This window comes from Labrus mixtus, chromosome 17, assembly GCF_963584025.1.
Source record: "Labrus mixtus chromosome 17, fLabMix1.1, whole genome shotgun sequence".
Classification (NCBI taxonomy): Eukaryota; Metazoa; Chordata; class Actinopteri; order Labriformes; family Labridae; genus Labrus; species Labrus mixtus.
The window spans coordinates 13134622-13159537 of NC_083628.1; the positions used below are offsets into that span (position 1 = coordinate 13134622).

Here is a 24916-nt window from a genome sequence, read left to right on the forward strand (position 1 = left end):
ATTAAATGATAAAAGAGCAGTTTCAGGCTTTGGTTCTGTGTGTTTATGGTTTGTGTTGGCAGAGCATTTCTGTAGTGGTAATAGGTGGGATAAATACCTCTTCTTCAGACGTTAAGTATACCTGGTTAACTCGCCTGAGGTCCCAATTACAACTTTGCACTGGTCTGAACTTTAACTGCAGCGTCTGATGGCCTGTCTGAGTAATTTATGGCTGCTGACAATTCCTCTATCTAACAAAGCTTTAACTCCTGTTAAATGATTAGCTTTAAACCAAACTCATTCTTATCTCCCACATTAACTCCCTCATTCCACCAACACTTTTTCAGGAAGCATTTTTTCTGAGATTTTCTTCCTCACCATGTGTGAGGCAGCCTGCTGTTTTTCTTTTCATTACATCAGGTCAGTGCTTGTCTGGTTGAAATAGTAACACATGTTAGAATCAAAACTGTCAAGTGGAATCAAATGTCACCAGCTATAATAAAACAGCTACAGTAATCTGACATTTCACTGACCTCTGAAGGAATATTGTCTCTTCACTTGCTCTTTTTTTCAGGGTCAGAGGTCAGGGTCAGCTTCACAGCACCCTTAAAACAGGTGGGGTTTCATTGGGTCGATCAAAGACACAGTAGGGTGGTTGTCCTCAAACTCACCCAAACTGTCTAATTGATATTATGCAACAATGAGTTTTTACATGTGTGCATGCACACAAACGCACATGGGTAAAACTGTGTTTTCAAGTGCATTTCATATTCTGCATGTGAGTATATGTTGTACTTTCGCGATACAGAAATAATAGAGGCATGTGTGTGGAGACAGAGAATGAGAGAGAGGGAGGGAGGGAGCAAGGGAATGGGGGGGTGGATTTTCCAGCAAGAAAGAGCTTTGAAGTCGAAGTGAATTCCAGGAGTTTCCTGTTAACAACCCCCGGGTATAATGTGAACCAGGACCATGTGTGTGTTTGCAAAGAGGGAAAAAGCCTCAGCCTCAGTCTCTCTCTGCTGGTGAGAGGGGTTAACATCACTGCAGTCTTTCCTGTCTTTTTACCTCTAAGATTCATGATTCCAGATTCGGTCCACCTGCATACTTTAGGCCGCAGAATGCTTCATTCTTGAGTTTGGATTTAAAGTATGGAGGTTTCTCCGCTGGCAGGTTTGTGACCGACAATCTGGAGCTTCTTTTAAACAGCTGGTGAATGCATCTTGTCTGCCGCAGATGCAACCCTGCAGCCATAAGGGTGTCAAACACAACGCTGCACACATGCATTCTTTGTGAGCTGCTGAACAGATCCCGCTGATTGACAAACCTAACAACTGCTCGCTCGTGTCAGTAAGGATGTTCTACTTCTGTCACTCGCACTTGCCTCTGTTGTTGTTTGCTACCCTGTGGAGTCTCAGCTACCCGAGTTTGCTCACTGCCTGGCAGGGCATCAGTCGCAGCAAGCCCAAGGATCAGCTGGACCCAAATGTGAGAGAGTGGGGAGACTACTCAGATCTCCCTCCAGGAATAGAGCAGAGGCTGGGATTGGATGAAGACGGAGAACATGGGGACAACAGAGGAGCTCGAGAGCCGCCATCGAGCCTGGGGCCGGAGCTGGATTTTCTTGCAGACTTTGCAGGCAAGGCGCAATACTGGGGAGCTGATTTGTCTTTTTTGTCCGTTCTTCTACTTAAAAGTACCTCTATGCTTCTTCTCACGTAGGTAAAAAACGCTTGTGGCTGATAACAGCCCCGTCTCACAATGACCACTACCTTCGTATGATGGAGAAACAGCTGGAAGACATGGAGCAGGTACTGATCCTATTTAATATCTCACAAGGATATTACGAAACATCATTATTTCGTTCTTAGCTGTAAGTCTTTTTCTTTCTGTGTCTGTGTTTCTCTCAGAAAGGGCTGAACTGTCGTCTAGCAGAGAGAGACACATTCATCATCACCATCATCCAGAACGCCATGATGGAAGGTCGCATCCAGAGAACCACTTTCCAAGGTGATGCCACAGTGGAGAGCCTGGACCCTGACACAGTCACCAAACTGCTTCACTATCTGGATCTTACAAACCAGGTACACCAAGTTAATCTTTCCACAGGATACTGAAGTTTCTTTACTTTCTCATATTTGGCTAGCTGCCTTAACTGTTGCCTTGCTACATCCACTGTTTCAGGAGGAAGGGTTCACCATGCTGGTTCTGAAGAAGAACCTTCGGGTCAGTGAGCGCTTCCCTTATCCGGTCCGTGTTGAGGCCATTTTGGAGCTCATCGATCAGTTCCCCGTGAGAAAGCTGGAGAAGATGACAAGAAAAGGATCCAACTTAAGGTCCCATAATGCACCAGTGTCATGTGCCAAATGAAAACTGAGGAAGTCTATTCAGTTGAATATCAATAGTAGTTGTGTGTTTTATAGAAGCAAAGTGAGGAAAACTGCAAAACACTAAAGTGGTATCAGTGTTGTGCATTGCTATAGTGTTTTTTTAGTGTTATCATGAACAGTAATTGAAATGTTTTTATTAATTTTTATAAAGTTTATTTAACCAGGAAAAAACATTAATTGAGTTAAACAATCTCATTTACAAGAGTGTCTTGGTCAAGCAGCATATTAAAGAAGTGGATGCAGATTACATTTTGGAGCTTCAATTTTAGCAATTTCACAATCGCCATCTTGGTTTTTCCATCCTGACATGACCATATTATAGGACAACTTTGTAGCTACACCCCTAAGGACACTGTATTATCATCAATTTTAATTTGAAGTCCCCATGAAACGGAACATCGTGAGTATCCAACCCTTGTGTCGTGACGTATTTCCAACTGAAACAGTATAGAACCAATCACAAGATAGAGGGCGGGAGATGACGCTTGGATAAATTTAATTGGATTGTTAGCTTAGACAAAACTTTTTTATAAGTCCAAAAATTTGTAAATGCCCCTGAGTGCATAATGAGTCATCAGACAACTGAAAAGTTTTATAGGAAAATAAAATAAAGTTGTTATGATGAAAGAATATTCAGATAATGCTTTATTGAAATATATTTGGCTGATGAACATTGTTGATGTAATGAAAAATATATATACGCAACTTGGTTGGACTTTTTTTCAGGTGTAAAACAGCTAAGAAGAAGGTTGTGTCAAGGAAGAAGATGAAGAAGATGGTGCTCAGCCCTCAGAGGAGAGGAAATGTGACCTCTGTTGTCCCTTTACAAAGAAAACCTCCCCTGGACAAAAAAGCTGCTCTGAAAAGTAAGATCCAGGATATACTGAGTGGACGGTCTAGGTTTGTGATCCGCAAAGTGCCTGCTGTGGGGTCCACGAGGGGAAAGGTCACAAGCAGTGGTGGAGCCACATCTAAAGGACAGGAAAAGGTCCTCAGCCCTCCATCTGTGTCAAAGAGCAGGGAGGAAGTGAAGAAAAACAGGTGCTAGTCAGCTTTCATCTTTTTTTCATTTTTTTTCAAGCATAGCAGACAGTGTGGATGTTTGATTGATTTCACTGAAACCGCTCAGATTTTGTCTGTCCATCTGGTGTCTTGTGCATCCTCACCAGACAGAGATGCTTTTTTTTTTTAGAACTGGAGGAACATCAAAGTCTTTTTCTTCTCTACTTCAGGCCAGACTCCACTGCAGAAGAAGGAAAGAAAAGACAAGGAGGGAAAAACAGTGAAGATATAAAAGAGCTCAATGTAAAGGAAGACACACAGGAAAAACAAGGCTCCAAGAAAAAGGGCAAAGGGAAGAAAGGGAAGAAAGGGAAAGGAAGAGGTAAAAAGTCCAACAGAGAGGCCAGTGAGAAGGATAAAACAGCCCTGAGGGAGTTTATGGACAGCTTTAAGGGGACAAGAAGATTAATGGTGAGAATTTTCACATTTTCTTTTGACCTTTATCCCAAATCTAAATCAATGTATCTGCACCGTCCTGCACCGTCCTATCATGTATTTGGAGTAATTGATCTGTGTGTTTATGTTGTACGGGTGGTAGTTGATCTCTACGCCCAGTAGAGATGCAACATTGTACCTGCAGCAGAAAGAGGAGAACGAGAAGCAACACTGTGGCCTCGCTATCAGGAAGGTCACCGTGGCAACCATTGTGGGTGAAGGAAAGGAAGCCATGCTTTCACTGCAACACCATCAGCTTGGTAGAAGCGCTTAATACATCTATGCCTTTGTGTATATTGTTTTATTTTTTTTTTAATACATTTGCATGCTAAAGATTTGGTTAGGTTTTCACCAGAGGGGTTTCGAGTAACTGGGAAAGTTTGCAGGTTTTTTTTTTTTAAAGTACAGGAGTAAAGGAAAACATTGTGTATTTCATTTAAGTGTGACCAAATGCAAATGTGATGCATTCATAGTTACAGCAGCAGAGGATCAGCCACTGTGAAGTTCAACAGCCTGAAACTGTGAATTACTCTCTTTGATTCGTTGTAGCGAGGATCATACTTTACTATATGATTTTTTTGTTGCTTTTCCAACTCCCTTCAAAATGTTCTTTAGACATTCTTATGTAACTGTTTTGAGATGTCTTGAAATGCTTCTGAGGAGCAGCTGTATTAATAGAAAACAGCAGTCACAGCTATAGCGACTCTGTGATGTGGCGCTATAGGGCACTAAAACCATGGTGTTGCTTGGCGCTTTAGCAGGCAACACATCTTAGTTGTGCGTGATATTTTGCCCGTTACTGTGTCTGCCTGCCGTGCATCTATGCAAAAGTTAATTTGTATCTTTGTTATGCGTTTCAGAGTCTGAGCCTCCACTCAGTGACCAATCAGATCACTTCTCAGTTCCAGGACTGATCTCTCTGTTAAGAGCAGAGCTTGGCCTGTCCTCATCCGACCTCTTTTCTATGACCATCACAGACTACGATATAAAGGCTGATGTAAGACTGTCTCCTCCTCTTATCCCATGTTTGGAGACTACAAATATCCATCAATAGACTTTGTTAGTGTTTGTTAGTGCTTTTTTTTGCCTAATTAGCTTTTATCTTTCCCAAGAGAGTCTTTGAGGCTCCTCCATCAAGTCCTGCTCTCTTTGAGTTCATTGACAACTTTCCCTCGAGGCGTCCAGAAAAAGAGAAGGAGAGGAGGAGTCGTCCAGTCTGTTCAAAAGACAAGCAACAGCCTGGAGCTGAAAATGTACTGCTCAGGTACAAATGCATTGACACTGTGAATCTTTGGAGTAGAACTGCTCTGCCCCAAAGAGCCAAAATGCAGTAACACAGGTTAAAAATGAATTATATGTATGGAAGGCCCACGTGAAGAGCTGAAACAATCTGGCAGCATGGAAGAGTTCAACCTGGGTTTTTAAGCAGTCACTGATGAGGGTGAAAGCACCAGGAAGCCACGACCAGCTTCTGAAAACACAGGGAAAAAAACACAGTGCACCAAAAAACAAGGCAAAACACAGCTAAAGTCAAGATACATGGTCAACTAGCTACAAAGCTGACGACACTGACTCAAACCCTGTAAAGCTATAGCTAGTGATAGCCTCATCTTGCCTTGGCTAATACCCTCTAAATGTTACAACTGCTGCTAAAATTTGAGCTAACATTTTGGTAAATAAATCTTAGCAGAAGCTAAATCCTTTCATGATAATAGCTAGCTAGCTTAAAGTTAGCTTAGCAGAGTCTCTCATTATTGTAAAATCTATTTGTTGATGTTTACAAATTTTGGTTTTGTCAAGAAGTCCTAAATTAATGTGTCTGAACACATCATGGCTCAAGGACAGGCTAAGACTTTGATTGCCTTGACACTAAAACATTCAAAGCTGAAACAATGTGTTATCTGCTGTTTAGGTTCATGTCTAAGAGAAGACTGCTGCTCGTCTCTGCTCCCTCTGAGGATGATTACTCCTTCCAACAGCAGCTCTCTGCTCTCAGAGGACAGGAGTGTCACCTGGGTCAGTAACAAACAACATTTACATGTACTGAACATTACACTGTCTGTCTGTCTGCTCTGTACTTTTTGTGAAACATGGAAATGTTATGAGAAAGTTTGGTTCCCCTTCTACGAAGCCCTTTTTTAAACCCATGCTCTTTCTATTTTTTGCACCCGTTTTCATAAATTGCACTTGCATTTTTGTAACTTGCACAGGCGTTTTTAATTAAAGAAATTAAAGTGATGAAGATAATATACCCATATACCCCTAATGTCACGCTCAGAGTGGGAAGCCCAAATGTTGTGTCGTGCCTTTTTTTTTTCTCCCAAATTTTTTTTATTTACACTAAAGAGGTACTGTATGCCAAACAGTCATAAACAGTTATAATCAATCAATTCAATCAATCAATAAATTTTTATTTTTATAGTGTCAAATTCACTCTAAATAAGCAAATTGATGCATTTATCATGCATCAGTAAAATGAGTCTGTAAACAGTAGCTTATTAGCCTGTGTTATTCAAAGGTATCAGCTAGGCTGTAACTTTAACAAACTGATTCAGAACCCCTGTAGCTTAGTGATATACACTTAAAAGTCCTGTGTTGTCCCCATCATATAATACAAAACACAAATGGGCCAGGTTGTACTTTTTTTTTTGATACATTATTTGTTTCGTATTATTCATACTAGAATATCATGTTTCCCACCTGACACTAAGCTGTGTGTTACCTAAATTAATGTTACAAGCGTTTTGTGTCCTTACACAGGTATTCGGCACTTTGCCATGTTGAAGCTAACTGGAGTGGGAGACAAAGCATCAGGAACTGTTGAGCTATTTCCCCTAAATGGTGAGTCACAGTGATATGAGGAAGTCCAGGTGCATTTGGAGGTGACTGAAACATGAAATCTGTATTTATTTATTGCCAACTTTCTTCACAGAAACATGTCAAACATTAAGGCCGAGCTGTGTTTTTAGGAGATTCTCATTGCATTGCATCGTTCCCCCTGTCTTTCATCTTCTAGGCCGCAGTCAGAGTGAAGTTGAGCCGTTAACTCGAGATGCAGTCAACAATGTGAGAGAACAGCTGAAGATCAGTAAAGACTACTTCAGCATGCTGTTTGTGGGAAAAGACAGTGATGTCAAAGCGTGGTTCCCATCACCCATGTGGTCACTGGACAGCATCTACGACCTGGTGGACTCCATGGAGCTCCGCCTCCAGGAGGAGAAGCTGCAGAAGAGACTGGGGATCCAATGTCCTGATGACAGAGGGAGAGGAGGAGGTGGTGAGGGGCATTATGGAGGTTATGATGAAGGGTCGGACGAGACATACTTGTATCACCGATCAGAGCAATGATATGAATGAAGGAGGAAGAAGATGTAATGGAGTAAAGAAGAGTGATCTATATTTTTGTGATGAGACAGCAAATACATGAATATCCACATAAACAAACTTTTAAACAACGGCCTCCAATACTCACCTTCATGACTCAGAGGATTTTTTTTTATAAAGATGATGTTGGACACCAAATAACAAGCCATGGACCTTTTGTGTTTATGCAATAATAATGGCACACAGAACAATAATATAATTGGTAATACTCAAGCAAATCTTTTTTTTTTCAATAAATGATGGTGTTCTTTGAATATGTGGTGATTGTAGCATCCATGAAGCAGGAAGAAATTCCATCCATCGCCAAGCAGATCTTGCTTTTTGGCAACACTTTTCTATCCAAACTTTCTAATGTAGTACAGTCTAAAAGGTTCACAAAGAAGACATATCAAATGATGAAACTACATTTTAATGTTATGCAATCCAAATATAAAAAAAAAAAAGAATAATTACATTTGCATGATGCATGATGGTCCTCCCACAATGCAAATATATGGCAGCCAGGTGGATCGATGTGTCATATTGTGTCATGTTAAGTAAGATGGATGGTGGAGGAGATCGAGATGAATGCCCTGTTCCCAGTGCATCCTGGGAGAGTCTGCACGCCACAATGTACTGTACAAAATGAATTGCCAGTACATGTACTGTCTTGTCTTATCACCCCAACATAACACCAAGACAACTAGGACATCCAGATGAGAAACAACTGTTATACACAAAGCCTCCTTCTACTGTCTGATGAAACATTTTTGGTTATGCTCCTGCCTAATCTGGTCGACAGTCTGAAGTCGAGATGCATGACACACACCAGATTGCCAGAATCCTTCAAGTGCTTTTAACTGACTTAAATTCTTACTTCAACATTGTTTTTCTCCATATAGCCATGATTTAATGTCATAGGCATGGACTAATACTTGTTCTCTAGAAAATTGCCTAAAATGTTATATTGATATTCATGCCCCCAAAAGGATGAATGCTACGTACCCTTATCTACTGCAACACAAGGATGTTCTTAATTGTGCTTTTAAGTAAAACATTTCCACAACTTTTGGAAGAATTTCCATTAAATCTGTTCCACATAAAAATGGCCCAACAGGTGAAAACCTAAGGACTTTGGCAATGCACTTACTCTTCATCGAGCAAAGCTTTATTTTATGACCAAATATGAGTAAAACCAATGACATTCCCATCAGCTTCAGCCGCCCTTTAATAAGCAATGATGATGATCAATATCAACAATATAACAATATCATATTTACAATGTCTAAATTGGTTGCTGTTGAACAAAACTTAGTTTTATTAGTATTGGAGCACAGAGGGAAACTGCTTGGAGTTAGCCAGGGATAGGCAAATCAATGAGATCTGAACACACAGATAACAGAGGCTGTGACACTCACACAGAACACACAGGCTACTGAGAGAGGAAGTCGCTCATGAGCTGGTGTATATATCCACCCACAAACACACAGACTCACACTCTCAGTACTTTGTCACTAAGTCATCCACTACCTCGTAGTTCTCTCTTTGACAGCAGCAGAAACTCACCCTGATTAACTGAACAAACACACTAGACGCCAACCATTCAGACCGAGCAGTGGGGCCAGGGAATAAATCCTCAACATGGTGAGTACAAATAAACTCCAGTTATACAGTACATTGATGTGAATTTGAAAAGCTGTGAGTTTTTTTTTAATCATAGAATTACTCTGGAGGTCTTTGGTATTGTTCAATATAGGAAAGACGCCATTGGAATCATTACATTTCTTATAGCTATTTCAAATGCATTCATGACTACTTCTTTGTGACAAAGAAGTGCGCATATATATTTAACAAATATATATTTATCAAAACTTTAACTAAAGGGCTTAAAGGACTAAGTTATTTAAACAAAGTGTTGACTTAATTTAAAATGTGTAACATGTTGGATATTTAAGGCCTCTTTTGTCAAATTTCTTTAGTAAAAAAGTAAAAACCAGGAAAAGTCACTGTTCGGGTTGCTGTTTTTAGTTTGATCTCAACTACATTGAGCAAGATGACTTAAGCTCCAGTTTGCGTCACACTGGAAATAGAAACAATGGTTCCTCTTTACTTTGATCAGAAGACCTTATTCATTTCTAACGCACTTCTAAAAAGGAATACTGGGTATAGGCTCTAGTCTCTTTTCTCAATTGATAAACAATAATCCAAACAATGCATAATTTATATTTCATTTTATTTTGACAAATTGCTTAATCCATCCAAATCCATCCCTGATGAACTTCTTCACAACACCAAATGTGAAGAATTTGCTGTTTTCTTTCATGAAAAAGTTTCCCACCATAGAAATGATATTTCAAACATACACATGACCGGGCCCCCTCCCACACCTTCGCAACAACTTAGTGCCATTACTACAATGTCTAACTTCTCCCCAACACACTCAAAAAATGTAGAGGAAATAATTCAGCATTTGAAACCTAGCACCTGTTGTCTCGATCCTCTCCCCACCAAACTCTTCAAAACTGTCTCACATTGCCTCATCGATAACATTGTAAACATTAGAAATACCTCTCTACGGCATTTTTCCTTCTTCTCTTAAGAATGCCGTTATTACTCCACTGCTGAAGAAAAACTACTTAGATCCTTCAATACTCAGTAACTACAGACCAATTTCAAACCTCCAATTCATTAGTAAAATACTTGAAAAAGTTGTTTACATTCAACTGGACAAATACCTTTCAGATCACAACATATACGACAGATACCAGTCTGGTTTCAGAAAACATCACAGTACTGAAAAAGCACTTGTAAAAGTAATAAATGACCTTAGAATCAACAGTGACCATCAGAGAACATCAATTCTAGTGCTACTTGATGCCTGGATTTTGATGTTTTGGTTTGTTTTGGTTGACTCTGGGTGTTTCCCCCAGCCAATGACAGCATCCAGGTGAATTTAGGATTGGATACAATTCAGCGATTGGACTCCATTCAAACCAACTAATATGAAGGGTGCAGCCTATCGTATTTGTACCATGAATTTGCCCACTATACGATCAATAATTGCAGGAACTGAACGATACTTTTGCAATTCCAATGTCCCCTCAACCAAATATTTTTTTTTTGTGATTTGAGAGTAACCCATAACATCAGCCTGACTGACATGGCCATCGTCATTCAGCACCTGACCGGCTCGCTCGCTGCTCTGCTGCCAGGCTTTACCTGCCAGATGATCACCTGATGCCCTGTTAACACCTGTGGTTCATTATGCCAGACAGACTGTAGGAAAACGCACATCACAACAACTTGAGATGCTACTAACTCAGCTACCCAGTGGCTGGAGCAGTTTGCGAACAATCAAGACTTTAATAGTTTGTTGCTTTGTCTGTTCATTTATATTCATTTATGTGGCACGCAGGGCATAGTTCTCCTTCGCCTTGTTGAACATATTCTGAGTGTTGCTCTGATGGTAAATTGGTTCTGATAAGCTGCTTTGCTTCATTATAGAGCGGGGATTCCCGGGCTTGACAGGACATTTAGGTTTTTTACAAAATTGCAACTGCACAAACGTTTAGAGAAGCAGTAATTGCAAATGTCTGGTATTAGGTAATTTTTAGTTTGCTGTGGTTAAAAAACAGAAGTGTGAACCTGCCTCTCTTTCTCCTCTGTTACATGTCAGGCTTAACACGCTTTATTATGCCACTATTGCAAGGATATCACCGACACCATTAAAGGGACACTGCACCCAAATCAGTCAATACACAACCTCCAATAGATTTAAAGTAGACCTGCATAATATGGCTTATATTCACTGTTTTTAAGCACTTTTAAGCAACCAATTTTTGCACTTGTTTGGTAAACTCTAAGAACTTGGTCTATATAAAGATGTGAGAAAAAATGTGTTTATGTCTATCTGGCACAACCTTTTGACACCACTTTGCTGATTTAAAATCTTAGCTGTGGAAAGCATAAAACATTGAATATTCATTTTTTAAATGAAAGGCTCTTTTTGCAGCTTTGTCTGACATTTACACTTTGGCAGGAGTTTCCGGCGGTAAATATTAGAAACAGCCGATCCTTTCTTTGATGATCTTGTTTGCATTTATGGGTCATAAAGACACATGAGTATTATTTTCAGTCTGTTTTATAAGCAGTAAAACGCTTTAATCGATTGATTGATTCCATAAACGTTCTTTCTGTTAGGCAGCATTGTGAAGATTGCATCTTCATCCCAAAAGCATTTACAAACATTTTTAAGAGAAAAGATTTGAAGATGCCAGGGAGACTAAATTTCCCAGCCAGAGACGATGTGGGATATCAGGATATATAAAACAGTGAAACTATTCAAGCTTACAGTAAGTAACATATTTTCCTTACTGGCAGCTGCTTCGTTTTCTGTAAGTGTAACTGTTTACCCTTTTATAGCTGCGTGCGACTGTGTGAAACAAAGAATCTCCTGTACCCTGTGGTTTTACTTCCCATTTAGCTCCATTTTGTACATTTATACTTTTCTCTATACAGTTTCCCTCGCTATTACTGCTCTGATGTAGGAATAGCTGTGGTGGTGTCTTTATAATCATTATCTCCACTAAATATCTTACTTCCTGGTATGGTGTCTCTGGCTCTGGTCAAACCAGCCTCCAGCTAAAAGGTGCGGCTGTTGCTTTGTAAGTCAACGGGGAAACTTTGTGAACCCGCCACTTGACTGATGTATGAGTCATGTGACCAAGCATGCTGTTTAGACCCCAGTTTGACCCGAAACATGTAGTCAAACACTCACTAAAGCTCATTCAGTTCCAAACCAGGCTTCCTCTTCTTCATCTAACACTCAACAAAAGTACAATTTGTTAACCTAACCTTGAAAATGTGTAAAAGGTATATTATTAACCAATGTTTAAATAACAAACAATAAGCCAGGTAGGCCATGCAAACAGTGAGAAGTAATAAAGCCTTTACACATGTGTCACCTGATCAGTAGTCAAATGTTTTCACTCTTGAGTTTATAGTTTTTAAAGTGCTTTATATTTAACATATTATATTTTACTAAAACAATATTTTAGACATTACATTTGCACTTTATTTAAACATTCTAATAAATTTGAGGAATGCATAAATATGCTTCCCTGCCCCTCCCCCCCCCTTAAGGCCACATGACCTGTATAACAGCTTTAAAACTATTAAGGTGATGACTTTATTTTGTTGAATGGAGGAAACTCATGAGCTGGGATGCAGCACTTCTGCTTTCATTGGTGCTGTTGCCTCAAGCGCTCTTATACGGAGCTAAATAAGTAAAAGAACATCATTCTTTGTGTTGGGTACACATTAGTGTTCCTTGTTTCTGCTGAACTAAAGTGGGCAGAGTTTTACTTTCCTGTTAAATAAAAGAAAAAAGAACACGAGGAGCATTAACGTAAATAACAAAGCAAAGCACAAACATTCGCAAACAGGCGCTTGTCTGGTCACTATAGGAGTAACGTAGGCTTAAGTGTCTTTTTCTTAAGGAAGATATATGAAACTTTGAGTTTGAGTGGATTTTGTTGGCCCACATAGACAAAATGGTTACTCTTGTCTATATGCTGATCCTGTCCTGTTCCTGTATGTGTCATATTCTAAAAGAAAATGTCCTCATGCCTTCTTTCAGCTGGCTAACATACCTCCGTAACTATACAGTGAAACCTTCATCTGAATCCAACCTGGTTTCATAAGTGATGGACATTAATGTTAGGAAACTAAAACGAATCCACGAGTTTGAGACGGAGGGTCTTAAAGAGTCGTCTGTATTAAACTGAGTAAAAAAGCTTCTTGTTTTAAGGACAATTTACTATGACTGAACCACAAACCCTGTAATAAGCAGACATCCTGAACCTCCTCAGCAGCTTCGTGTGTAGTTGCTTGAAATGAGTTTCATATGGTTGGTGAGTTACAGTTACCACAGAGAGTGGGAGTTGCATCGACTTGATTAGAAGTGTAAAAATAAGTAAAGGAAAGGCCTTGCACCTGGTGTCTTTAATTCCTCTTATGCTTTGGCCAGCATTTTCTTATCTGTTGTCGGATGTCTGTCTGCAATAGAATCTTTAATTTCTAGAAGTATGCATAGCACATCTTAAATCTAAATCTGGTTATGTATTCTGGTAATTAACTGTTATTCTGATCTATTCTCCCCATCTTCCAAGAGTGATGTAAAGGCCATGATGGCTCGCTTCCAGGCGGGTGGAGCCAGCGCTGACGAAACTTCCTCCACAACGATGGGCCATCCCAAAAAACCCCTGCACCCCACCCTCTCCTCTGGCCCAACCATACCGACAAAGAAACCTCACCTGGAAAGCCTTTCAAGCAGTGCGATAAATGTCCCTCCTAAACCTCCTTCTTATCTGAAAAGTACAGCTTCGTCTAAGAGTGACACAGACGCAAATGAACCGCACAAACCTAAAGTCCTGGCTAGCCGGTTCGGAAGCAACCAGGACGACACCAACACCAGTAGCAAACCTTTTATTGGTAGTAAACAGCAGGTACCCTTTAAAACGCCAATTTCACAGGCCTCTGAAAGTAAAGGCACTCTTCAGAAGCCTCCTGTCAACAAGCCCTCCCTCAGCCACACCATGTCTGACTCCAAACCCACCTTTCCTAAACCCTCCACAGCAGCGGTTTCCAAGCCCAGCTGGCTCAAAGAAGACAGCGCAGGAGGTGTAACCAGTTCCGCACCACACAAACTTCCTTTACAGCAAAAACCGAGCAGCAGCATTGGAAAGTTATGGCAGCACAATGAAGAGACCGTGGGATCCAACGCGGACCCAGCAAATAAGCCTCCTTTGCCAAACTCTACTTTTAAGCCCCCTTCCAACTTCAGGAATGCTCAGAATATGTTCAACAAGGAGAAGGAGAAGACTGACCCGCCAGATAGCGACGTGAAAATAGATGGAGCCAAGAAGCCACCCCTTGCTGCCACGAACTCCACCCCACCTCCCAAACCTCTTGCTAGTAAAAAACCCAGCATTAAGCAGCCATCTCAGACCTCACTTCAGACCACCAGGGTTAAAGGTGATGCTACTTCAGGCCCAAAGCGTAACCCCCTCCCCAACAGCTTAGCCTTGGGCCATGCTCCTGCAAAGCCGAACCGACCCCCCCAAGTCAACCTGGAGAACTTTAAAAGAGGTGCTGAGGCACTAAATGATGGTAGGTTGGAGTTTGTGTTACAGCTTTGTTTGTTTAAATGAGATGCCACAACACAGGGAAGGAGTGCTGTTGTACTAAATATACACACAGCTGTGGTTGGTTAATAGACTTAAAGGTCTCATATATATACTCCTTATCCACAAGTAAGTCTTGGATGTCCCTGAAACATGTCTGTGAAGTTTCTTGCCAAAAATCACCCCGATCCTGCATTTTAGCATGCCTATAAAATACTCAAGTTCAGCCCTGCTCAGAACAGGCTGTTTCTGTCTATAAAGCTTTAAATGCAAACGAGCTGTGTTCGATCACGCACCTCTGGAAGGGCTTGGGTGGCGTGGGCTTTCTTGCACTATGCCACGGGGAGAAGGCAGGGGAGGGGTTACTGCCCTTTGGTGATGTCACACAGGGAAAATCTCCAAACGGGCCGGTTTTTCTGGAGCAGGTAAAAGATGTAGGATGGACTTTTCTCATAATTTAGATACATATTAGTGTTAGACAAAACATGGTAAAGTGTATTTTGCATAATATGTGACATTTGAGGTTACAGGCTGATTGACCAAGACAATCTCAAAGTGCTGATATTCAGTTTAACAGAACAACCTAAAAAATTATCACTTTTACATATTTATACCTTATTTAGCTCCATCCAATCAGATTCATTGTTTGAAGCTAGACATTGTTAAATACTAATGAACAAACATTGTTTTGTGTTATCAGCATCATTTTATCACTGAAAATAGAGTGCAAGTTGCTCTTACTTCAATTATTCCAAAACACCCCTTACAAAAAAAAGAAGATTGAAACTTTTAACAGTATGTTGTCACACTTTTAGGGTGACAGAAAACTCACATATGCGCTTTCTTAATTTACATGAAGCAGACACTTCCTGATTTATACTTTGCAGGCAGTAAAAAGCTCCGTTCTAAACCGGCTAAGAAGTGTAGAGTTCAACATTTTTTAAGGATATGTAGGCAAAGTTTGGGTTTTTAAATGAAAAAATATGAACTCATGACCTCAGAGTTTCTGAATGGCTATACGTTATAGGTTACTGATTAATCGAGAGCTTGGATTGTACTATTTGGTTGACACATTTTTCAGGTCTTTGGTGCAAAAATAAATGAATCCTAACCTATTTGATAAATTATCAAACACAACAGCTTTTTCCAAATAATAAAAGGAAGTTAAATGGTGTAGAGAAAAACACTTAAAAAAAAAAAAGTATACAAGTCGTTCCAACTTACTGAATAGGACAAGTGACTTTACTTACAAACAGCTGACAAAAAGTGTGTGAGAGAGCAGCTGGGTTCTAGAAGAGAAGGTCTGACACTTTGCTGGGACACACATGGGGCCCTGCAGGCAAGAATACTTCCACTATTTCTGGCTGCATTTACACCATTTGTTTTCCATTTTGTATGATATGTATGAGTCTGTTCCTCTGCTTCTAATCAGTGTGCAACAAATACACCAATTCAAATAAGACAACAGTATGATTTTTCCACATGAACAAGTAAAACAAAAAAAAAGTTACATAATAAACTTTTAGATGAGCCAGGAGCTGATCAGATGATGCTGTCAAAGAGACATAGGGTACAGGCCTGGTCAAAGTCTGTCAAACAATTAGGTTTCGCTCTTCAACTATCAGGCTTACTTTGTGTGAAAGCATGTCGGAGGTGCGAAAAGGGTTGCTTCACAACTAACTGTGGTCACAGTGAGATGAGCAATTTTATTAAGGTCACTTTGGTTCAGTCACAAGCAGACAACAACTTCCCCTTGTAGAATAAGTCCTCTTTTTTACACTGCCCTGCCCTGAATTAGCATTTTTACAAACAAAGTGCAGTTTAAGAAGGAGAGGCTGTACATTTGTTCAGAGCTGCAGATGAAAGATTAAATGAACAAAAAACACTCTTGGTTCCGCATTTCCCCTGGACAAGTTCCCTGACCAGTTTCTCTCTCTCTCCCCCCTCCCCCCCCCCCCCATCACTCTGACAGCTGAGTCTGTTTCACCACATGGGGAAGTAAGTAAACAGGGAGAGTGTCTAGTGAGAGGCTCTGTTTATAGGCCCAAAGCTGATCTGATTTGATCGCCATTTAGCTGAAAACATGTGGTGAAATATGAACAGAAACTAAAGGTTACTGTTTTGAGGATGCTACCTATTTTGGTTATTGGTTATGCACTTTAAAAAAAACAATTCTAACTACATTTTGTGATGAGTTCTGAAGCAATATGTGTTTTTTTAGCATTTCAAAATGTTGGTTCCCATACTTTGTGCACTTATCTTCTGTGGACACTATGCTTTACTTAATTTTATTCTCCAAGAAAAAACATGAACATTATTGGTAGTAGTACTTGAGTACAACTTCGAGTTACTTACTGAAATGTATCCATTGAGTTTACTTTATATTTTTACTTCACTGCACATCAGAGGTGCTTATACACTTATACTTGTTCCCTTTTTACTATAGTTGAAAACGAATGATGTGCTTTCAAGATATAGTTCTATTAAATACAAATTCAACAGTATAACTATAAAAATAAGCTCCCCCTCTGCCATGCTCACGTTATCATGCATCCCTGATAATAATACAACACATTAACAAGATACATCATGAATCATTCTTCTTTCGTGACTCTAACTGTTTTTCTTAAAAGTTTTTGTACCTAATATTTCAAATGCAGGTCTTTAATTTGCCAGAGAGTACTTTGATGTTGTCTCATTATTTTAGGGGAAAGAAGTGTCTCATTGGCAATCAACCCTGTTTCCCTTATTGGGAGTGAGAAGATTGTCAATCAATTTATAAATATATAGACAAATAAATACTTATATGACAGAGCTAGTCTGCTTAAAAGGATATTCCACATTATTACTTGAACACCATGTGTTTTTTGTCACAGGTCCTGGCGCCTTTAAGAAACCCCTCTTCCCGACCTCTCACCCCAGTAACAATAGTAACCATGTGACCCCAACTCAACCTCCACAGCCTGCGCTTCCTAGTCTGCCTCCGCGTCATCCTGGAGCCATGTAAGTCAAATCATTCATGACAAACACCCTCCCACCCACAAATCAATCGATGATAAATGCTGTAAGTTTCTTTTTTGGATAAAGCTGCTCCAATAAACTAACATCCTGACTTTCCCTTCCAGGGCTCAGCAAGACGACTTCTATGATGATGTTGATGAATTCAGCAGCCCTCCCCCTCCTCCTCTACCATCATCCACAGGTTCACTATTTGATCAAATTCAATACTTCATAGAAACCACAAGGCTTGTATTGTTAGTATGTATTTTAGCACAGGAAGACACAATACGACTATGTGATGTTGAAGCTTGTTCCGTAGTTAGTAGTCAGTTATCATATCTAAGCAGTACTCGTTCCTACTTTTCCCCATTTGTTTCCTTCTTTAAGGTTCATGCTTTTGCCAACACTGTTACTTTTATCAATAGTTTAGTTTAAGAGACATAGCTTTATTCTATGTGTAAGAATGTTGTAGCGATTAAAAAAAGATCATTGTGTAAAAGCGCTTTGAGTAGTCTGAAGACTAGAAAAGCGCTATATAAGCTCAAGTCCATTTACCGTCATATGTTCTTGTAATGTTGATTTCTTGTGTCTATTTAGGCCATCCAAGTCAGAAGGCAAAGGTGAGGCACGCTGAAATACTCTCACTCACATGAATACACTGAAGTTGTTTAATCCATTTACAATCAAATCGTTATCGGTTGATTTATACTGTAAACTCAATAAACTGACCGAACTGATCGCTGATTTGATTCACGATTTCTCTGGCCCAGGTGGAAAGTGTCAGTGATGATGGAGAGATGTATGAGGATCTTGATGAACGATGGTGAGAGACCATTCTTCCTCGACTCGTCACAGTTTAAGCCCTGTCTTTAAATGTAGAGGCCTGTTAATGTAGCAGCCCTGTCTTTAATTGTGTGCTTTCACTCCATCCATACATGTGTACGTATATTGAGGTCACAGGTCAGCTGCATTAATGTCAGCCTAGACCAACACTACTCTCTGGTGGATGGTTAAGGACACTACAAGAGGTCATTTTAAGTAGTAGGGTGTACTTATTATAACAGAAATAGAAAGGAAGAGAAACTTTTGCTTTTTGTGATTCAACTAATAATGCACCCTGGCATCACCCAAAATTAAATCTGAAAAGCTTTTCAGTGGAAATCAGCTCCTTGCTGCACTAGTTCCCAATCATAAGGTGTATTTACTTATGTTCAGTTATTATTTGTGTTTTTGATCTAAGAAAACCTAGACTTTGGCTAAGATATTCAGACATAAATCTGAACTTAAAATCAGCTAAATACATTTTTATGCTGGTGTAAATTCTTTGTTTTACCACTCTTCAGCCCATTCTATAAAACAGTGGTACTGGATCTGGCAGTCTGTCTAATCCTACTTGTGGTGCACTCTTTCTCTCTCTATATATAAAAAAACAGGGAAGCAGCTGAACAGAAACTAGAAAAGACGAGAGAGAAAGAGGATAAAGAGGGGAAGAAACGTCTGGAGGCTGAGAGGAAAGAGCAGAAGGAACGTGAGAAGAAGGAACAAGATGCGAGAAAGAAATTCAAAGTAAGTAAATAAAAAGGAACTCTCAACTAAAGCTGATACAACTTCAGAGGAACATCTTGACATTCTATCTGCTAACTGTGTAGACTGATTTAGCTGAAATACTTGAAACATGCTTTTAACAGGAAGTTAATGTGTCAGCAAAAACAGGTCTGTCACATTAAAAACAAGAATTCTTATTTATATGTACATAAGCTGTTTACACCTATATCAAACATTTGTTACTAAGCTAAACTAAGCTAAGCTAAGCCAAGCTAAGCTTAGCATCCACTTCCTCAGACTTCATATTTACATGACAGACAATAGAAAGGTATTCATTTACTCATATGAGTCTAGGTAATAGACTTTCTCTGTGTACACAACAGCATGTTGCAGTTTCCCCTTCTTTCCAAGGCCTGTAAAATCCATATGTTGCCAGACCTAATGACTTAACTTTGGCTGCTCTTCATGTCATTGGTTCTTTTCTCTGCTTATGTAATGTGTTTTTACGTTTTTTATGTTTGTGTGTTAGTTGGTTGGTCCCCTGGAGGCGATTCAACAAGGGAAAGCCTGTGTGGACTGTCGAGGCAGCAAGACCGACCTGGCTCTGAAGCAGGGAGACAGTCTGGACATCATCCGCGTCCATGGCAACCCAGAAGGGAAATGGCTGGGTCGGATACAGGATGGATCCAGTAAGTTCATGTTTTTGTCCCCATTTTTCCTTTATTCAGGTCCCATCTGTAAATACAAAACAATAAATATTTAATTTTGTACATATTTTTATTTTTCATTTATATGTACACAAACCTGCAATAAATTACACCAGAACCCTAATTAGAAAAAGATAAATCAGTGTTTCACTCTTCTCTTATTTCTAACAGTTGGTTATGTAAAAACGACTTCAGTGGAAATTGACTTTAACACTCTGAAGAATCACAAAGCTCAGCAGGCCTACGACCCTGAGGTATATGACGACATCGACGTGGCCTCTCATGACAACAGGTACCAAGAATGTCAAATAACATATACTAACTAACAGTGAGATGCAGTACTACAGTACACATTACACTTCCTACTGGATGTCACCTGTGTCAAATTTAGAGAATGCAGTTGGAATGGTTTGTCTTTTGGATGTCTCTTACCTAACAAAGAAGTCGATAAATCTATTTCCAAAATGTTAAAACAAATTATATTCATGTTAACTGAATTTTTGCATTTTATCATTAATCCATCCAGTTTTATTTTCATACTTTGTTTACTTCATGTAACACCTGTTTATCACTTCTTTCTGTTTGTCAAATGTTTTCTCTCTAGTGGGCTCAAAGGACCAGGAGGTATGCTTCACATTTTACAGAATAAGATTGATTTCATTATATACAGTTACAGTATTCAGATAATGTCATGGTTGTTCGACTGAGCTATAACATGTCACTTATTACAAAATATTTTTTATTTTGTCCTGTAGTTGTCCTACCCCCGCTACCAGAAGATGGAGGAGAAATATATGACGATGTAATTGATCCAAACCTGGAAGTCAGGTGAGAACTGTTTCATTTAATGTGTGTTCAATGAATTCAAGCCTATGAGTTTCATGTGCTTGAGCTTTAAAAACAAACAGTGAATGCAAAAGCTTTGATGCAGAAGGATAGATGGTAAGGTTTTAACCCTCAGTTGGCTCTCTAGTCCCCTGGATCCCAGGTCTTCTCCTACGAAGCCTCGAGGCTTCCTGCGGATGTTCGAGCGGAGTAAACGCCCTGTCAGCACTAAAGTGTAAAATACACTCTGTAGTAAGACTGATCACAGATCTACTGCCACTAATTTAATCCCTAATTACTCTCACATTCATTTGCTTTTTTGAATAATTTTTTTCGCCCATCAGTTTCAACACTTTTCATCTTACTGAAAATCACTGCAGGATGTGAAATTACAAATTAAAATCTAAGTTTAGTTCCTGTAATTACATCAATGCAGATGAACTGTGATTTTACTAATATTCATATTAATAAAGTAATTTGCATGTTTGTAATTAATGCATGACTGTTGGCTAATCACAAATCAGGACATCCTGTGCTAACACCGTCAGAAAGCATATTTTAACAACACTGATTATAATATGATGTTACACTTTATCATTCATTTTGGCTGCTTACAATCTTTAATCAGTAACTACCGTCTATTGATAACACTGTTGTGATATAAATGATGTCACTTTTTAATCATTTTTCTTCTGTTGTGCCAGAGTGCCTCCACCCAGCCAGTTCACTGCAGAGGGGAACGCAGGTATCACTCACTGTCAAAATACTTACATGGATGGACTTACATTCTCAGTTTGAAATGATGTATACATGTGCTGATTTGAATCCTTGCCATTTGAGTTACGTGTTTCATTGTGTATGAATAGGCTATGTGTAATCACATTCTTACTCATTCAATACACACAGCAGTTTTGCTGATGCAGCTTCACACAGTCTGATAGGAACAGAGATTTATGTCAGCTAATGCAAGCACATTTTAGATTTGTAAGTTTGCAATAACTTGGATCCCTCTGGATATCTGTGTATCTTCTCTACTTGTTTTTCTCTTATGGAATAGAATCATTGACCCATTATACCATCTCTGTTTTATACCACTACCACTCAAAAACCCGAAGCATTGTATTTATAACAAGAAATGTTTTTACAGCTCTAAATGAATAAACAAAAAGTCAGCTTTCAAGCTTTAATTGCCAAAATACAATGTCCCCCAATTAGTCTCTTCATGTCCTTTAAAGCTAATGATCAAGTTGTTTAACCTATTCAGCTTTATTTGCACCCTTATGAACATATTTTAATGTAAAGAGTCTGAAAGTTCTCCTTTTTGTGATCACAGATCAGCAGGGAGCAGCAATTGACGAGGAGATATACGATGACGTTGACTCGCAAACTTTGCCTCCCCTTCCTCCAGTCAGCAGGTAGACTAGAATCAGCCCTACAATAAAATGATCCTGCAATAATTCAGTAATTTTCATACACATGGTTTGACGCGTGTGTTCAAACTGTTTCAAACACGTTTCGCTCCGCAGCCTTCCAACCCTTAAAAGCAAACGACAGACTGAGGAGCTGGACTCAAAGAAGCAGAAAAAGTTTGAAAAAGAGGAGAAGGACTTCAGGAAGAAGTTTAAAGTTTGTTTTTTACATTATGTCTTTTATGCACTTACATTGATCCTCTAACTTACTTTCACCAAGATCACACTAAAACTGGACATTTTTAATATAATATTTCTAGTGCGAAAAACAGTTGATCTATAATTGATTTACTGAATCTATAACAACAATTAAAAAACAATGATTTAATCCAAGACCATTCAAATATTGCCTATATTGTTCTGATTCATGTAATGGGATTAATGCTGTAAATTAAAAATGTATTATTCGGCTATGTGATTTCTTTTTCAGTATGAAGGGGAGATCCAGGTGTTGTACCAGGTCAACATAATCCCGACGTTAAACAATAAGAAGTGGGGCGGGAAAGACCTTCAAGTCAGAGCAGGAGAGAAACTGGACGTCATAGTTAAAGCTGTGGACAACAAACTGATCTGTCGAAACGAGGACGGCAAGTGTGAGTATCTGCTGCTTGGTGTGAAGGATTCAAATATGAACTCAGTGTCTTTTTTTATTTTTTGCACCACAAAATTAATTTGTCTGTTTGTATTTTTACAGTCGGTTATGTGTTGACCAGCCACATTGTTAATGAGTAAGTAGCAGATACATACACCCATTCATACACACAGGGTCTAAGAATTAGAGACTTCTTCAATATTTTGATAACTGATTGTTTCCTTCCCGTTTACAGTGATGGAGATATCTACGATGATATTGGAGATGGTATGTTTTTTGGCAGTTTGCCATACTTTTATATTTCAACTATCAACTCAATGGAACTTTATGATAACCGTAAAACTTTTATTAATCGCCCAGGGTTTTATTAACTTCAGTCTACAAAATGACCCTGCCTTTATTTGGGGCAGGCATCAGTATGAGACAGGCCTGTAATCATTTTCAAACAAAACTGGTGCACAGAAAAGATGGGAAAGATGTTTTTTGGGATATTGATAAAACAAATTAGATTACAAATCATTAATTTGATCAAGCTTTTTAAAAGAGTATCCTGCTGCACGGTTGGTACGAATTCCAGCATTATTCTGTCTTTCTTGGACAGAGGTTTAAGTTCATCTTTATTTCTTGTGACTTGCTGTATTTGCTCCTTATATTTGACTATTTCAGCACTAAATGCACAGGGTCTCTGATTGAGAGCTGCCTTTATTTGTCAAAACGTGCAGCAACCAGGGCCTGGGCTGTAAATTGAGATGGGCTTTTATTTGAAGTTTTACGGTATGTTTAACAGAAATAACCATTTGAAATAACGTTTTGTTTCATTTTCAGATTGCATCTATGACAACGACTAAATAACCATCCTGCACTGGGTTTATTGTTGCACCCTGAAATGTTCACGTTATTTATTTTGTCAGTTGGTGGTTAACATCTGGAGCTAATTATTGATATTCAGATTGTATTGCTATTGTAAATAATTACTTCGTCATTTATTTATCTAAATTTAAATGTCTGGATAAATTGGACTGTTGGGTGTCATTCAGAGGTCTGGATTGAGGCTAGTTTGATTTTATTTGAACAATGTGATTTTTTCAAATTGCAAAATCAAAAACTTCATTTATAATAAGATATTTTACGATTAGTTTTTTTCCTGCAACATCTCAACAAAGTCGTTCCTTTCATCATTCAACAGTATTTGCAAATGTTCCTTGTTTTCACAATTTTTACAAACTCAACAGCTCTGTATGTACATTTATTTTAATTTCATTTATTGTATTCTACAGTTTGAATACAGCCATATATCTAAATCAAATATGTAAACATTATTTGCATTGGTACTTATTTCTGATTATTATATTTATATGTTTTTTTTAAATTCTATATTCTATAGGCCTATATATATATATTTCTATATTTACGACTTCTATATTGTGTTTGAGAGCTACTGTTACGACCAAATTCCCCGCCTGGGATTAATAAAGTATTTCTGATTCTGGTTTTCCTGGTCTTTAATTTTAACATTTAGACTTAACGTACATTTCTTTAACCATGGAGCCACTAAAATAATGTACATACCTGTTTAAGTATTATATAACTTACTATTTTTTTGCTCCTGTTCGATGCTTGTAAACATAAGTGATGTGTTTGCAGTGGTAGGATGTGCATACGGCTAAGTTAGAGCCATTTAAACTGTCCTTTTAAGCAAGTCAAAAACTGTAGCTCCCAAATCATAACTTTAGCTGTTTATGTGCAATATAGCGACTCAGTAACATCTAGTGGCAGTCATCAGGAATTACAAAAACCTAACTTCACAATCAGATCTGAATTTGCAGTAGAACCTTCAATTTTGCTCTCACACAGGTTTCAAGGTACAACATTGATATTAAGAGCTTGGTTGACTAACAAATGGTTTGATCAACAGAAAAATCTAAATTTTGTGATGAATTGTTTAAACTGAGCAGGAATTCGTTTGTAAGTAAATTACATATTTTTAAGTGTTCTACTTTTCCATGACTTTCTTGTGTTTTATGTGATTGTTTATAATTTTCTTTTGTTTTGGTATAGCCAGCCCATAGCCCATAGACTGTAAATATTTGGTATAGCCTGAAGAAAATCACAGAAACATAGAAACTATGGATTAAGATAAAAAATGAAACAAAATGTCTTAGTTACAGCTAAAGCTGTCTTTACAGAACAGAAACAAGTGAGGTGATGTCGCACTTCAATTCAATTCAATTCAATTAAATTCTAAAAACTTTACTTGTCCCCGGGGGCAATTCAAAGGCACACAGAGCAGTAAATTAACAACAGTGCAAGTAAACATAACATTTTAACCTAAATTGCACTTGTAGATGTTTAAATGTGGGTTCATAGA

The 24916-nt window shown here is 38.7% G+C and overlaps 2 protein-coding genes across 3 annotated transcripts; both read left to right on the forward strand.

Moving 5' to 3' along the window:
• Positions 1-916: 916 nt before the first annotated feature.
• Positions 917-7532, forward strand: ccdc80l2 (coiled-coil domain containing 80 like 2). The gene is made up of 12 exons (XM_061061560.1): positions 917-1615; positions 1699-1787; positions 1887-2060; positions 2161-2312; positions 3093-3407; positions 3599-3839; positions 3967-4123; positions 4724-4860; positions 4976-5127; positions 5776-5879; positions 6624-6704; positions 6880-7532. The coding sequence occupies exons 1-12, from the start codon at positions 1333-1335 to the stop codon at positions 7209-7211; spliced, it is 2217 nt and encodes a 738-aa protein (XP_060917543.1). The 5' UTR covers positions 917-1332; the 3' UTR covers positions 7212-7532.
• Positions 7533-8708: 1176 nt separating this feature from the next.
• fyb1b (FYN binding protein 1 b) lies at positions 8709-24037 on the forward strand. Of its 2 annotated transcripts, XM_061060662.1 has the most exons (19): positions 8709-8870; positions 13397-14396; positions 17287-17413; positions 17536-17612; positions 18008-18030; positions 18181-18233; positions 18844-18976; positions 19485-19644; positions 19834-19954; positions 20267-20286; positions 20418-20490; positions 20636-20722; positions 21192-21232; positions 21821-21902; positions 22014-22113; positions 22387-22549; positions 22651-22684; positions 22784-22815; positions 23374-24037. In XM_061060662.1, exons 1-19 carry the CDS (start codon positions 8868-8870, stop codon positions 23394-23396), a joined length of 2352 nt encoding a protein of 783 aa, XP_060916645.1. In that variant the 5' UTR covers positions 8709-8867; the 3' UTR covers positions 23397-24037. The 2 variants fall into 2 exon arrangements, with proteins under 2 accessions (XP_060916645.1, XP_060916646.1); XM_061060663.1 differs by lacking the exon at positions 20636-20722.
• Positions 24038-24916: the final 879 nt, after the last annotated feature.

Coding starts and splice junctions, on each gene's coding strand:
- ccdc80l2 (XM_061061560.1), top strand. CDS start 1,333: ATGTTCTACTTCTGTCACTCGCACTTGCCTCTGTTGTTGTTTGCTACC. Junction 3,408..3,598: donor GAGGAAGTGAAGAAAAACAG/GTGCTAGTCAGC, acceptor TCTCTACTTCAG/GCCAGACTCCACTGCAGAAG. Junction 5,128..5,775: donor GCTGAAAATGTACTGCTCAG/GTACAAATGCAT, acceptor TCTGCTGTTTAG/GTTCATGTCTAAGAGAAGAC.
- fyb1b (XM_061060662.1), top strand. Junction 20,287..20,417: donor TGGGCTCAAAGGACCAGGAG/GTATGCTTCACA, acceptor TTTGTCCTGTAG/TTGTCCTACCCCCGCTACCA. Junction 22,685..22,783: donor ACCAGCCACATTGTTAATGA/GTAAGTAGCAGA, acceptor TCCCGTTTACAG/TGATGGAGATATCTACGATG.